This window comes from Zalophus californianus, chromosome 9 (assembly GCF_009762305.2).
Source record: "Zalophus californianus isolate mZalCal1 chromosome 9, mZalCal1.pri.v2, whole genome shotgun sequence".
Taxonomy (NCBI): Eukaryota; Metazoa; Chordata; class Mammalia; order Carnivora; family Otariidae; genus Zalophus; species Zalophus californianus.
Genome location: NC_045603.1, coordinates 64,840,536 through 64,857,263, shown reverse-complemented (window position 1 = coordinate 64,857,263; position 16,728 = coordinate 64,840,536). Strand labels below are relative to the sequence as shown.

Genomic DNA, 16,728 nt, shown 5'->3' with positions numbered 1-16,728 from the left:
GGTCATCATTACTTTATACTTATGTTACTACAAGTATGGCTGCCACAAAGATACTTAATGCATACTATTTTAACTATCCAAAATGGCTTTTACCTATTAAAACACCACTGAACCAGGGATGCCTGGGTGGCTCAGTTGGTTCTGGGATCTAGCCCCATGTGCTCAGTGGGGAGCCTGCTTCTCCCTCTCCCTCCACACCTCCCCCAGCTCACGCTCTCTTTCTCTCTCTCTCAAATAAATAAATAAAATCTTTTTAAAAATAAATAAATAAAACACCAATAAAACAATTTGTTATTATATTCCAAATGCTCCTTGTAAATCCACTTGACAATCTAAATATAATACTTTCAGGGCCCCTGGATGGCTCAGTCAGTTGAGTGTCCAACTCTTGGTATCAGTAGTGCTCTGTGCCCAGAGTGGAGTCTGCTTTAGATTTTCTCTCCCTCTCTCTCTGGCTCACTCACTCTCTCTCTCTCAAATAAATAAATAAAATGTTAAAAAAAAATATATATATATATATATAAAATACTTTGAAGTCCCAGGCATTAGCTTTTCAATTTCCAAGTTGTAAAAAACTATAATCCAAACTTTCTAGATCTCATTAGGAATTTTGCACATCCATATAAACCACAGAATCACATCCGGCCATAGGTTGGCCTGGAGTAATTCTTTAGTTTTTTAAATAACTGAATTTCAAAACCCAAACTACTTCCTTATCACTCCTGAGCCTTGGTTTTCTGAAATAATACTACACAGCTTTCATTAAGTTAAACTTGCAAAATAGCAGAACTGTATTATGCTGTATTATTATACTTAGCACATAATTATTTTGTCAATTTCAGGTAAAAAGTATAAGGAAATAGTTTTTATGGGCAAATGCAGAGATGACAGAGTAGAGGCTAAGCATCCCTTTTATGATTTAACATCATTCAATGCTTACATATTTTTTAAGATTTTATTTATTTGACAGAGAGACAGCAAGAGAGGGAACACAAACAGGGGGAGTGGGAGAGGGAGAAGCCGGCCTCCCGCTGAGCAGGAAGCCCGATGCTGGGCTCGATCCCAGGACCCTGGGATCATGACCTGAGCCGAAGGCAGACGCTTAACTGACTGAGCCACCCAGGTGCCCCACAATGCTTATATTTTAAAATAAGAAGAAGAAAACAGTACCTCAGAATCCAAAGGTGATTCTCCAACTTCCTCTTCTCCTAATCCTAATGCTGACATCGTAACTATAAAGTACAGTCACAGATACATTAATGAAACATTATTATGAATTTTAAACGTATATACAAGCTTATCCCCACTCTTGAATATTTCAATAAAATTAATAGCAGTAAAGATTTTCAGAGGTGGAATTATTTTCAGGAAGAAAAAGTTGGTAGTAGTCGGGATACTTAATAAGAAAGACAGCAAAAGAAAAATATGTTAATGAAATGCGCAACATATCTGGATCTACATACTTTCAGATTTTTTTATACTAGCATTTGAGCATAGGAAAAAATTCATAGATGTTTACTTACCACTACTATTACTTTTGTATGCTCTATCAGCAGAAGTCAGATTGTCATTAACTGTTTGCTCTTGTGGAGCACTTTCAGTAATACTAATACCATCGTCCTGTTTTCCAATTGCCGGCTGCACCTCTCCTTCCTATAAAAACAACACAAAACAAAAACCCAACTTCAGAAAACATCACATTAATTCACTTATTCACTCACTCACTCACTCACTCACTCAGAATGACAAATACATACCGTACCCGTCAAGTCATAGGCACTCTCCTGGGAGAAGCTGGAAATACAAACGACAGAGACTGCCCTGTATGCTAGCAGGCTAGAGACGGACGACAAGTAAGAACAGAAGAGTATCATTTACTAGTTCTACAGGTGAAGTGAATAAAGCACAGTGAAGGCACAAAGGAGAAAAGAGATGCATATGAGAAGCTCAGGAAATGCTGCAGACAGGGCTGTATATTGAAAGACAGACAAGGCGCACGAGAAGGGTGCGAAGGACATTCTAGAAAAGGTAGAATGAGCGAAAGGATGAAGTATGAAATAACACAGTAAGTGATGACAGCTCCAGAATGTGGCAAAACTGGAACACAATTCTTGGGAATGGGATAGAGAGAGATAATTGGAAAATCAGGACTGAACCAAAAAAGGCAAGTGTCATGCTAGAATATGAACTTTCTCCTTCATGTAATGGGGATCCACTAAATAAGCAGAGGAGTTACATCGTCAGAAATATATTTTAGAAAGGTCTGACAGCAACGTGAAGATGAACATAAAGGAACCAAAACCAGAAGAGTATTTCAAAACTATGCGAGAGAGTGAATTATGATAAGATATGAAAAATGGTAAGCAGGGACAAAATACTGAATGTGGTGATTTTTTTGTTTTTTGTTTTTTTTTTTTTTAAGATTTTTTATTTATTTCTCAGAGAGAAAGCACAGGGCAGGAGTGTCAGGCAGAGAGAGAAGCAGGCTTCCCGCTGAGCAAGGAGCCCAACTTGGGACTGGATCCCAGGACCCCTGGATCATGATCTGAGCTGAAGGCAGCCCCTTAACGGAGGGAGCCTCCCAGGCGTCCCTTTTTCTAATTTAAATTCAATTAATTAACATATAATGTATTACTGGTTTCAGAGGTAGGGATGTGGTGATTTCTTTTTTTTAAAGATTTACTTAATTTTGAGAGAGAGTGTGCGTGCGTGCAGGGGGAGGGGCAGAGGGACAGGAAGAGAGAGAATCCTCAAGCCGACTCCCTACTCAGTATGGAGCCTGATACAGGGCTTGATACCAGGACCCTGAGATCATAACCTGAGCCAGCATCAACAGTCGGATGCTTAACCGAGTAAGCCACCCAGGTGCCCCTGGATGTAATAATTTCAGGGAAGCTTGGAGTCCAGGAGTTTTCCTGCTTCAGTGTTTCAGTGGTACAACATATTAGGATGGGGAAAACAAATGACAAAGCAGATTACAAAGTCAGGGAAGAGGAAAGGGTCAGAAGCAATGTCTTCAATCTGGGACATACCAAATTTGAAGCACCCAGGAGACTTAAGGAGAAAGTTTTAGACAAGTAGATTTGGAGTAGGAAAAAATGATAAGAAAAGCACATGTTAAAAAAACAGAAATATCTCTAAAATATACTAACCTGATATAATTAATGTAAACCTACACAGAACTCTGAAATTTTCAGAATAAACATAAAAACGGGGGAAAAAACCATGGGATTCAATATTTCATTTATATACTTCAACATTAGTTTCAAGGATAGAAAATAGACTTTTCTTAATATAGGCAAGTTAGTGGGCACCTGGGTGGCTCAGCTGGTTAAGCATCTGACTCTTGATTTGGGCTCAGGTCATGATCTCAGGTTTGTCAGACTGAGTCCCAAAATCAGGCTCCATGCTCAGTGGGAAGTCTGCTTCTCTCCCTCTCTTTTTCTCTCCCTCGGCCCCTCCCCCCCCACTCTCTCTCTCTCTCTCTGAAATAAATCTTTAGAAAAAAAAATATATAGGCAAGTATTCATTTCTGTAATGAATACCATTTTTAAGATTAATAAAAAGATTTAATTGCAAAACACCAATTCAAAATTTTGTAAGAATACTTTTCTAAAAATTAATTTTAAAAGATTGAAAAGAGAAATACTTATGGGATTATAGAATTCTGAGGCATTTTTAAGTACTAGTATGATGTATGAGAAAAATATAAAACCCTATTTTAAAATTCACATGATTTTCTTATTCCACTGTGAACAACATACTGATAGCTCTAATTTCCTATCTCTGAATATAGGATGGTAGTTAAAGACTGGAGAAAGAATCTAGTATTAAAAAATTAATAATCAAGATCATCCAAGTTGAAGGTATTAAAGTCTCCAAAAACATGTATGATTATCAAGCAGGACCCAATATTCACATGAGGAAAGAAGAAAGGGAGAAAAAAAATCAAATCACCAGTATTTCTGAGTTTCAGATATGAAAGAATTCACGTGTTAAATTTAACAACTACAGGGGTGCCTGGCTGGCTCAGTCGGAAGAGTGTGTGACTTTTGATCTCAGGGTTGTGAGTTCAAGCCCCGTGTTGGGTATAGAGATTACTTAAAATTTTTTAAATCTAAAACAAAAATTAACAACTATGAATACTAAAGTTTCCTGAGAATAATATAAAATGTATCCACTACTGGAAATATTTGAAAAAGTAAAAATCATCTTCCAGAAATAATTCTGTATACTCTGTTGGCAACCTTTCCTTCCTTATGATTCTACAATGACAAATAGTTCATATTAGAAAAAAACTATAAATTGTGAGTTCATTCATTTGATGTGCGTCTATGTATCTATTAAATGCAGATACATTTAAAAATAAATAAATCACAATCCAGAAACAAAATTTTATATTTTTTCTTTAAGAGTGTTGCAGCTTAAAATTTATTTCATTTATTGGATAAAGATTAAGAACCTCACTTACATAATCAGAAGTTTCAGTTTTAATTAATGAAAAGACTAAATGTTTACTTATTTCCTCTCTTTATTCTCAAAAAGATCTAAAACCTACCAAGATTATACCACACAGTAAATTAAATCAGAAACCACAAGAAAGGGCACCTAGGTGGCTCAGTTGGTTAAGTGTCTGCCTTCAGCTCAGGTCATGATCCCAGGGTCCTGGGATTGAGTCCTGCATCAGGCTCCCTCCTCAGCACCTCCCCCTGATCGTGCACTGGCATTCTCTCTCTCACAAAAATAAATATATAAAATCTTAAAAAAAAAAAAAAAGAAAGAAACCACAAGAAAGACAACGGCCAAAAATTCAAAATTCATAATAAATCTGATTAAGGCCTAAAACAGATTTCACTTTGCATTATCTATAAACACAGGTTTTGCTAAATTAAATATATCACACTTTATTAAACTTAAATGTAAGGATGAAATTTTCTTCCAGTTCTTCATAAAAAATTAATAGTTGTAAGGATTACAAGTATCACATTTGATAAAATAATTATAATATTCACCATTATCAAATGCCCACCACTACACAGAGAACACAGGTTTTGGAATCATTCAAATGTAGATTCAAATCTCAGTTCTGCCATTTACTAAGCCTACATTTTCTCATGGGATGAGGATTATGAGAGATTTAATAGCTAGTCCCAAAATGTTATTTTCCTTACCCCTAACTGATTATTATATAAATTCTTCCTCAAAAAGTTCAAAATAAAGCTACCCTACAACCCAGCAATTGCACTACTAGGTATTTATCCAAAGGATCCAAACATAGTGATCTCAAGGGGCACCTGCACCCCAATGTTTATAGCAGCAATGTCCACAATAGCCAAACTACAGAAAGAACCCAGATGTCCACTGACAGGTGAATGGATAAAGAAGATGTGTATGCGCGCGCACACACACACTGGAATATTACTCAGCCATCAAAAAGAATGAAATCTTGCCATTTGCAATGACGTGAATGGAGCTAGAGGGTATCATGCTAACTGAAATAACTCAGTCAGATAAAGACAAATACCATGATTTCACTCATATGTGGAATTTAAGGAACAAAACAGATGAACATAGGGGAAAGGAAGGGAAAAAAAGAAAAAGATGAAAACAGAGAGGGAGGCAGATCCTAAGAGACTCTTAACTATAGGGAAGAAACAGAGGGTTGCTAGAGGGGAGGTAGGCGGGGGAAGAGGAATAACTGGGTGATGGGCATTAAGGAGGGTGCTTGAATTAATGAGCACTGCAACTGATGAATCACTGAATTCTACCACTGAAACTAATAATACAGTCAGTATATATAAATTAAATTGAATTTAAATTTTAAAAAAATTTAAATACTTTCTTTACCAAAGTAATCTAAAATAAAAATTTATTCCTAGGTAACTGAAATTATTATTGAAAAAAACAAACATTAAGATTTAATTATTTATTATATTTAAAAATGTGTTTGCATGATTTATATTTCCATGAATATCTCTTACAGGAGAAAATATTAAAATTTAGTTTTCAGTAGTATCTTATTTAGGTAAGTTGGGATTGCAAACAGTTTAAATTGCTTTTGTTTGTCAAAATGCTAAAGACAAATGATTGTTTAAATTCAGCTCCTTCAAGAGGAAAAGAATAATAATAAATCTTGTGGGGCAATGATTCATGAATGGAAACCACATACAAACAATAGAAAGCCATAACCAAATATGTTGACAAGGGAGACAGAAAGAGATGGACTGAAAGAACAGACTAAAATGTTTTCTGCAAGGAAAAATTAGGGTAAGGATAAGTCATTAAAAAAAAAAGCATTGGGGGGAAAAGAAGAGAAAAGGAAAAGCATAAGACAGGACCAATCAATCAAGCACAAGCTTAAGACAAGGAAGAAAAGGAAAAACGTAAGTAAAAAAAGGTAAGTGGAAAAAATATTTTTCAGTATATGTAAGTATGATTATGGATATACTATAAACAGAAGTCTCAAATTTTTTCAATTACATGTTATAAATATATGTTACATATATGTTGTAAATATATACATTACATATATATTATAAATATATCTAAAACAGAGGCTTTCGTTCATAGTATATCCCTAATAACACTGATTTTTCTCACTCTGCAATTATTTGTTTATAAATACTGTAGTAAAGAATTTAATTTTTTCACTGTAAATTGTTCAATTAGTGGTCACCTATCAGTACCTGAAAGCTATAAATTATTACTACAGAGAGAAAAAAATAGAAAAAGAAATGTTTCTAACACATCAACTTTCCACATGGAGAAAGAATCGGTAATGAGAATTCTAAGGAGAAATGTACACCTTGAAAGCATATATCTAATGCGACACAGATGGGGTTAAAAGGTTGAGGAATTTTTATCTAAAATTCTGGGGCACCTCGGTGGCTCAGTCAATTAAGCGTCTGCCTTTGGCTCGGGTCATGATACCAGAGTCCTGGTATCAAGTCCCACATCGCACTCCTGGCTCTGCGGGGAGTCTGTTTCTCCCTCTGACTCTCTCACCTCTCACGCTGTTTCTCTCTCTCTCTCTCTCTCTCTCAAATAAATAAATAAAATCTTAAAAAAAATAACAAAATTCTGAGCTCACAATTAGACGATACTAAATAATATACTGTAACCTTTTTTCTTATTTATTTCCTCAACATAATTCATTTGCACTTATAAATCTTAAACATAAAAAGGGAATATAGGGAATATAGGGTGCCTGGGTAGCTCGGTTGGTTAAGCCACTGCCTTTGGCTCAGGTCATGATCCCAGAGTCCTGGGACTGAGTCCCACATCGGGCACCCGGCTCAGCGGGGAGCCTGCTTCTCCCTCTGGCCCTCTCCCCTCTCACGCTGTTTCTCTCTCTCTCAAATAAATAAATAAATAAATAAAATATTTTAAAACATAAAAATAAAAAATAAAAAAGGAATATAAATTTGAGCCATATTTTTAAAAATTCATATCTTTAATTATGACACATTATGCACATTATAACATTCCATTATACAGAATTCCATCTGTCTGCTCATTTATTCACATTCAGAAAATATTAAATGGCTTCTTCCAAGCAAGACTTTATTCTAGGTGTTCTAGGAGATGCACAATTACGTTTCCTAACATCCAGTAGCTTATACTGATGCAGGGGCTTTAAAATGAATATTTAAATAAGAATGAAATTTTAAATTTTAGAATCTGATACAAAGATTGAGTAGATATTTTTAAAAACTATACTATAAAAGATTTCTGAAATTGGACATTTTACCATATGGGTATGAAGAGCCTCTGCTTCCAGAGCTGATTATTATTTTAGGCAAAACATGCATTCTTCACTTAGATAAATTTTTAACTATACTCTTAATGGAATTATTTTGAAAACAGTGGAATACCTTTGCAATATAAATTTTGAGAAACTATTTAAATTTCTGAATTTCCACAATTTCTAATATTATTTTAGTCTAAATGTAGAACAAAGGATAGAAATAGAGAAAGAAGTCTTTTGTAACGTATGTTACCAAAGTAAAAACTGTCCAAGAAAAAAAATCTCCGCAATAATTGAATCCACTGAAGATTTCATTTAGGCATGAGTATAAACGTCATATTAAGAAAGAAAGAACGAAAGAAAGAAAGAAAGGTCATGTTAAGATAATTTAAAACTCACAGTAAGAATCGTTACCCTTGACCAAGTATCTTATTTCCTCCATTATGGAAAAGCTTTTCCCAATATAATTATCCTGTCATTATGTATTTTCCAGCCCATTTTTTGCAGCCTCCACCTTCAGTATTTACCAGAGTAGTAAAAAAAAAAAAAAAAATTCAACTCGTCATATTTCTACAAAATGGTTTGTTGTGACCAACTTTCCATCACAAACATAAAATGATAGGTAGGCCACTGCTAAATTTTAAGAGTAAATAATATACAAACTAAATTCAGAGCAGGAAAACAAATTTCACAAGAGAGTACTTTACCTGGATACCAAAATTTAAGTCTTCAGCATCTGATGTAAGCCATGAATCATCAGTACTAGGTTTAATGGAAATACTTTAGAGCAAAAACACACAACAAAAACAAGTTCATTAGAAAGAAAAATCGAATGAAAGGTCAGCTATATCTATTTATTGAATGAAGTTTCTTGATATAATTAAAATTTGGCCTCTGTTTTTGTTACTAAGTTTGTATTTTAATTCCTGTATCATTAACATACAAGTACTATATTAGCTTCATGTATACAATATAATGATTCGGCAATTCCATACATTACCCAGTGCTCATCATGACAAGTGCATTCCTTAATCCTTACCTCCTATTTCACCCATTCCCCCACCCATCTCCCCTCTGGTAACCATCAATTTGTTCTCTATCATTAAGACTCTGTTTCTTGGTTTGTCTTTTTTTTTTTCCCTTTGCTCATTTTTATTGTTTCTGAAATTCTACATACGAGTAAAATCACATGGTATTTGTCTTTCTCTGACTGACTTCACTTAGCATAATACTCTCTAGTTCCGTCCATTTCATTGCAAATGGCAAGATTTCATTCTTTTCTCTGCCTGAATAATATTCCACTGTGTATATATATCACTTCTTTATCCATTCATCTATCAATGGACACTTGGGCTGACTCTGGTAAATAATGCAGTAGTAAACATAGGGGTGCATGTATCCCCTTCCATTGGTGTTTCTGTATTTTTTGGGTAAATACCCAGTAGTGCAATTACTGGATTATAGGGTGGTTCTATTTTTAACTTTTTGAGGAAACTCCATACTGTTTCCCACAGTGGCTGCACCAGTTTGCATTCCCACCAACAATCCAAGAGGGTTCCTTTTTCTCCGCATCCTCGCCAACACTTTTTTCTTATGTTTTTGATTTTAGTCATTCTGACAGGTATGAAGTGGTATCTCATTGTAGTTTTGATTTTCCTTTCCCTGATGATGAATGATGTTGAGCATCTTCCTATGTGCCTGTTGACCATCTGTATATTTTCTCTGGAAAAATGTCTGTTCATGGCTTCTGATTATTTTTAAACTGCACTGTGTTTTGGGTGTTGAGTTCAATCGGTTCTTTATATTTGTATACTAACCCTTTATCAGATATGTCATTTGCAAATATCTTCTCCTATTCATAGGTTGCCTTTTCATTTTGTGGACTGATTCCTTCCCTGTGCAAAAGCTTTTGATTTTGATGTAGTCCCAACAGTTTATTTTTGCTTTTATTGCTCTTGCCTCAGGAGACATAATCAGAGAAAAAGAAAAACAAAAACACTGCTCCAGCCAATATCAGAGAGATTACTGCTTGTGCTCTCTTCAAGTATTTTTATGATTTCAGGTGTCACATTTAGGTCTTAAACCCATTTTTTAGTTTATTTTTAAAGAAAGTGGTCCAGTTTCATTCTTTTGGATGTAGCTGTCCAGTTTTCGCAACACCATTTGTTGAAGAGACTGCTTTTTCTCCATTGGATATTCTTTCCTGCTTTGTCAAAGATTAATTGATCATATAGTAATGGGTTTATTTCTGGGGTTTTCTGTTCTATTCCACTGATCTGTATTTGTTTTTTCCAGTACCATATTGTTTTGATTACTACACCTTTGTAATAGATCTGGAAATCTGAAATTGTGATACTTCCAATTTGTTTTTCAATATTGCTTTGGCTATTCGAGGTCTTCAGTGGTTCCATACAAAGTTTAGGATTGTTTGTTCTAGTTCTGTGAAAAATGTTGGTATTTTAATAGGCATTGCATTAAATCTGTAGATTGCCTTGGGTAGTAGAGACATTTTAACAATATGTGTTTTTCCCATCCATGAGCATGCAACGTCTTTCCCCTTCTTCTGTCTTGACACAATTTCTGTCATCAATGTTTTATAGTTGTTAGAGTATAGGTCTTTCAAAATTTGGTCTCTGTTTTTAAAAAGGTTTTCATTATCTATTTTGCCTCCACCTCTCCGAAGATGTGAAATACCTACTGAAGACCCAGTCTCAGTTCCCATAACTAAGAGTGACAGGCAAGGAATTCTCTGAAATGTTTGAAAGTTAATTGTTCAAAAGTTAACCACAATGAATTATCACCTTACACCTGTCAGAATGGCTAGAATCAAAAACAAAAAAAACAAGTGTTGGTGAGGATGTAGAGAAAAAGGAACCCTTGTGCAAGGGTGATGGGGATAGGAAATGGTGTGAAAAACAGTATGGAGGTTCCCTGTAATATTAAAAATAGAAATACCATATGATCCAGTAATTCCATACTGGTTATTTACTTTCCCAAAGATAATGAAAACACTAATTTGAAAAGATATATGCACCCCCATGTTTACTGCAGCATTATTTACAACAACCCAAGTGTCCATCAACAGATGTATCTCTTACACACACAAACACACACACACACACAGAGGAATGTTACTCAGCCATAAGAAAGAATATGATCTTGCCATTCGCAACAATGTAGATGTACCTAGAGGGTATTAGCTAAGTGAAATGAGTCAGAGAAAGACAAATACTGTATGATTTCACTTATATGTAGAATCTAGAAAGCAGAACAAATGAACAAACAAAAAGCAGAAACAGACCCAGAAATAGAGAGAATTCTGTATTGCCAGAAGGGAAGGGGGTGGGGGACGGACACAATGGGTGAAGGGGAATGGGAGGTTCAGGATTCCAGTTATACTAAGTCACAGGGATACAAGTACAGCATAGGGAATATAGTCAATGGTACTGTAATAGCATTATGCAGTAACAGATAGTAGCTACACTTGTGGTGAGCATGGTGTAACATATAGAGTTGTTCAAGCACTACCTTGTACACCTGAAACTAACATACCATCTTGGGTCAACTATGCTTCAATTAAAAGAAATAAATAAATATATAAATGTTAAAGAACAAATTTATGCTATTAGTGGGAATACTATTCCCAGATTAAAAGATTAAATATTATAAGGTCCAAATTTTTTCCTTCACAGGTCCTGCCTTATTTAGGTCTACATAAACTAGCAAGACCTTAAAAACCTTCACAGGCACTCAGATACCCAAGAAGAGAGACTGCGATAAAAATAGAGTCCGGGTAGCTGTGCCTCCATTTCCCTATACACTGCCTAGTATTTTCTTTCTGTGAGTTCCCACTCCTATTATCACTCTTCTGCAGGGTTCAGTGGTACTCTCCAACCTTTAAGTCTTTAGCCTATGAACGCACAGACTCCCAAAACAAGGATAGGCTCAAATGACCAAGAGTAGGAGCCATTTCCTGCTCCTGGAGAACAAGCTAAATGGAGTTTCAGTCCTCCATGTAGTCATCTCAACATAGACATGTTACCAACTACCCAAATAAAACTCTCTTACTGATTTGACAGCCAGTCCCACCCACCAAACCCTACATGCACATGGGCAGGGCATCAGAGAATTAAGAAAAGAGGTGGAGTGAGGAGACCGCTACCTTGGGCCATACATCTATGTTGTGTAGAATCTCCATTCCGCCTATTACTCAAGAGGATCTAAGCCACTCTCTGTAAGTTGGGGTGCAAGTAGATGATATCACATTCTTATATGCTGTAAAAAGATTCTTCCCAGTGGCTCAAATGATTTTAATATCTCTCAACAGAAAACCTGAAGTATGCTAGTTCGTTCAATTAAACCAACAAAACAAAAAAGCTGCTCAAGATTCTCTTCAACCCTCTATTTTAATATGCCTTTCTAAACAACTCCCAATATCCTGTGACTTCATTCCTTTGTGTGTGTGTGAGTGTGTGTGTGTGTGTGTGTGTGTGTGTGTGTGTGTATCCTTCATTCCTATAATTCATCTTTAACTTATTATAAACCCCACTATTCTGACATCTTTTCTGAAACTATCCAACCCAGTGTTATTCTTCTTTAAACTTGGCCTCTCCTGCTAATTCCTTCCTTACCCACCTTCACTGTTTTCACAAGACCCCCTCCCCATCTTTCAGTTATTAAGACATTCACCTACAAGATGAAAAAAAGGAAAAAAACCCGAATTTAAATCTCATTTCTGTCACTTATCATATCCAAATAAGTCACTTTTAAATCTTTTGAGTTTCAAATTCTCCATTTAAACAACCACTTGGTGAGGATGTTACACATAGGTTGCAGTACCAGAGGGTATTTTGATTAATTCATCTCTGAGATTCCTTAAAATCCTGAAATTCTATGTGCTTTTGATTTTGTCTAGAGAAAAACAGAGACTATTTAGCTGGCAGAAATGGAAAAATTAATGGACTAACAGAAACACCAAGAAAAGCAGAGAACAAAGTAAAAAAAAAAATTAAGAAAAGATTATAGAAAAGTCATGGAGAAAAGGAAAAAGGTCTACAAAAAAAGAAGAAGCTTCAAAGAACTAGTCAAGGGTACTAGCCTAAAGGGAAAACTAGACTGGGAAGTCAGTAAATAGAGAATCATTTAGAAGTATCCTCTAAATAGATGATAAATTTAATTAACGTAACATGGTCTACACCTAGATTACATATCCTTCACTTCTGGAAAAAATCATTCATCTCAAGGAGAGCAGACATCACTATATCTAAGAATTTGCCTGATTAGGTCTTGCTTGTGTAAAAGCTATGTACTGTGGCCATAGGTAACTGAGATCCACCCTAAAATCTTTGACAGTAAAAACAAGAGACTAGTTACCACTGCAATAATGACCTCTAGTTATCACTAGTTGTCAAATATATTAGGACAAATGCTTGAACGAACCTGGTTTCTTAAGAAAACTCTAAATCAGGGGTAGCACATAACTAAATTTGAATGAGTTGATCTGACTAGGATCTGTATCTTAATCCCTGTGCTGCTGAGGGACAAAAGAAGGGATGTGGGAGTCACACAGGCTGACAGTCAAATCATGGGTCTGCTACTCATTAACTATGCAATCACAGGTCCATTAATCAACCTCCCTGCACCACAGCTGACTAATAAAAAATAGGCTATAATAGCAGAGCTACTTTGTGAAGCTGTTGTAATGACTATGTAAGTAATAAATGTCAAGCACATAATATAGTGTCTAGTCTAGCCCAGAGAACTCAACAAATGCTTTTCTCTGCATTCCCTTAGTTAACACGTAATTTTAAAGACTCCATAAAAATCCTACCTGCTTAAAGACTCTTCTTTAGAAATCTTATCCGCCACTAAAGAGAAAAGTAAAATACATTTTAAATCAACAATAGGAAAATACAGAATATTAAAAGTATAAGACTGATGATTTGTTAAGAATATTAAAAGTATAAGACTGTTTTGTTAAAAGTATTTGAGTGTTTGTTAAAAAAGTATTCCTTCAAGACCACACTGGAAACCACACTGGAAAGACTATTAATTATATTATTGGTAGGCAGTTAATGCATTAAGAAATCTTACTTTCTCCTCTACATTTACCAAATGCAAGAAGAGAACGGTATTTATCAGAATGTGATACCTTGTAACCAAACCCTATGAGACTGACAGAAAGTGCTATCATTAGCAGAATCATTATCATAGACTGACAATGTCAAACTTAAATAACATGATTCTTCTGGACTTCCACTACTAGGAGCAGTTAAACGAGACTATATTTATTTTGCTGTAACACAACAGAACTTCTCCAGCTCTTCAGCAGAGACTTAAGTTTAGAATGAAACATGTCATCACAAAGTTTGGTCTATACCACTGTACTTTGTAGCATGGCGAAACATAACCAACAGACTCTCTCTGGCCTTCTTTCCAATTGCAGGTAAGTATGAAAGATTTTAGTGATTTTAGTGATTCTGGTTTTATAAAGTATAACCTCTTGAGACTATCTACTTTCATTGCTAGAGAGTCTATCTGGACCCACCTCTTAGACCAGGATGGTACCAATGGTTAGTGCTAGGTAGCAGTACATGATGTCATTGTTCTCAACCCTCCCCACTATGTGACAAATGTCTACAGAAATCACACTTTTTCAGTCTGTAAGGCATATGTCATCAGATCCTACACTGATGAACACAAACAAAACAAAACAAAACAAAACAAAGGACAAAGAATATCTTGAATCACATTCAATTACCTTGGAATTTTAATTTTTTAAACATTCAAGAAGAGGGGCGCCTGGGTGGCTCAGTCGGTTAGGTGGTTAAGCATCTGTCTTCAGCTCAGGTCATGATCTCTGGTCCTGGGATCGAGCCCCACATCGGGCTCCCCGCTCAGCGGGGGTGTCTGCATCTCCCTCTCCCTCTGCCCCTCCCCCTCTTCAAGTTCTCTCTCTAAAATAAATAATAATATCTTTAAAAAAATAAACATTCAAGAAGATATCCACTGTATGATTGCAACTATAGAACATTCTGGAAAAAGGAAAACTTTTCAAGTTAGGAGTTAAGAGTTGCAGCAAAGGGAGTAGAATGAATAGAAACAGCACGGAGGACTTTTAAGGCAGTGAAACTATTCCGTGTCATTATACATTTGTTAAAACCAACAGAATGTACAACATCAAGACTGAACCGTAATGTCAATTATGGACTTTGGATGGTAAAGATGAGTTAATGTAAATAAAACAATCTATCACTGTGGTACAGGATGTTGACAACAGGGGAGGCTATGCATGTATGGCAACATGGGGTAAATGGAAACTCTCTGTACTTTCTGCTATATTTTGCTGCTAACTTGAAAATGTTCTAAAAAAGTAAGGTCTATTTATCGTGAAGAAAAAAAAAGGTATCCACTGAGCCTGCTATTACCATGTATTAAAGATACAGCCACCATGAAAATTAAGATAAAGACCGAAGTAACAGAATACAGGTATTATCCACCAAATTGAAGTATATGAAAATACATAAAGCAAATAATTTTAATTGCATACTTAGGCAAGAAAATAACTGACAATGATATAATCGAATCTTATTTTATAATTATAAACAGGGATTCACCACCATATGAAACAAAACTGCATTATCTATATAATTAAGAGTTTTTATTCTAATTTTAAATCGGAAATCATTGTTTAAGAATCATAATGAAAGTTTAATAAGATAAAAAAACAGATTATAATTACCTAATATTGCCCCAGTAATTTATGTACAAATACCTGTTAAATATTCACCAAAAGTCAAAAAAGTAACCAGCACTTCAATTTAATACAGATTATGCTACTGAAACCAGTACCATGTTATACCATCACATTACTTGCTGTCAAAATAAAATCTTAAAACAACAAACTTGCTGTCATTACTTGCTGTCAAAATAAAATCTTAAAACAACAACAAAAATTAAGTCAGGGCTCTAATTCCTGTGCAAAAAAGATTCCATACAGCAGGCCAAAGACTGCCACCATTAGATCCCACTTGAATGGCTGGCCCTTGGTTGGTATCTGGGAACTTGGATTTTGGGAGGGTTCCCACCATTCCATAGCTGCTAAGAGTGGCTGTGCCTAAGTGTTGGTACAAACCAGGTGACTTATCCTGTATATTTGATTTCCTTCTGGGAACCTGGAATTTTGGTATACGCTAGGGAGAAGATGCCTACGTGATTATCATTTCAAGAAAACTTCAGGCACCGAGTCTCTATAAGATTCTTGTACTGGCAGACAACATTTCGTACGTGTTGTCATAATTTGATGCCGGAGGAATTAAACACATCACTTGATGCTGGAGGAATTAAGCACATCCACAGGCAGAGGATTCTTAGAAGCCTGCACTTGGGTTTCCTCTAGACTTCACTCCATGCACCTTTCCTCTCTGCTGATTTTGCTTTGTATCCTTTCACCGTAATAAACCAAAGGCATGAGTACAAACATGCTAAGACCTGTGAGTTCTTCTAGTGAATAACCAAATCTGGGTGTCGTTCTGGGAGCCTCTAATACAACTGCATTATGTGAAATTTTTATGATTTGGGTTGATGTTTTCTACATGATTACAGTCAGAAGGTTATCTCACAGAACACCTTTCCTTGAATCTGTTTTTCTTAGTATTTGCCTTGGAGATTCCTGTATTTCTATACCCATCTGAATAAAGGCATAAAAAGAATAGATGACATAATGATCAGAAAATAATGTCAAACAAGCAACAATCTTATTTTAATCAGGAAAAAAAAGAGAATCCTGATGATTATCCATATGTTCTACACAATAAAAGTTCCTATAAAAAAATGAAAAGATCACATAAATTTTCAACTAAATAGGGCTTAATTTGGGGCACCTGGGTGGCTCAGTCATTAACCATTTGCCTCAGCTCATTTGCCTTCAGGGACCATGTATCAGGTCATGGTCCCAGGGTCCTGGGATGGAGCCCCACATC

The 16,728-nt window shown here is 35.6% G+C and overlaps 1 protein-coding gene across 1 annotated transcript in view; it reads right to left on the bottom strand.

Moving 5' to 3' along the window:
- The window catches only part of LOC113936885 (ankyrin repeat domain-containing protein 26), a 65,854-nt gene extending 51,285 nt beyond the window's left edge, over positions 1 to 14,569 (bottom strand). The window contains 5 exon segments of the mRNA XM_035729321.1: positions 1,171 to 1,232; positions 1,524 to 1,653; positions 8,455 to 8,527; positions 13,578 to 13,614; positions 14,508 to 14,569. Coding sequence (XP_035585214.1) covers positions 1,171 to 1,232; positions 1,524 to 1,653; positions 8,455 to 8,527; positions 13,578 to 13,614; positions 14,508 to 14,532 — 327 coding nt within the window. The 5' untranslated portion in view covers positions 14,533 to 14,569.
- Between the last annotated feature and the right edge of the window lie 2,159 nt (positions 14,570 to 16,728).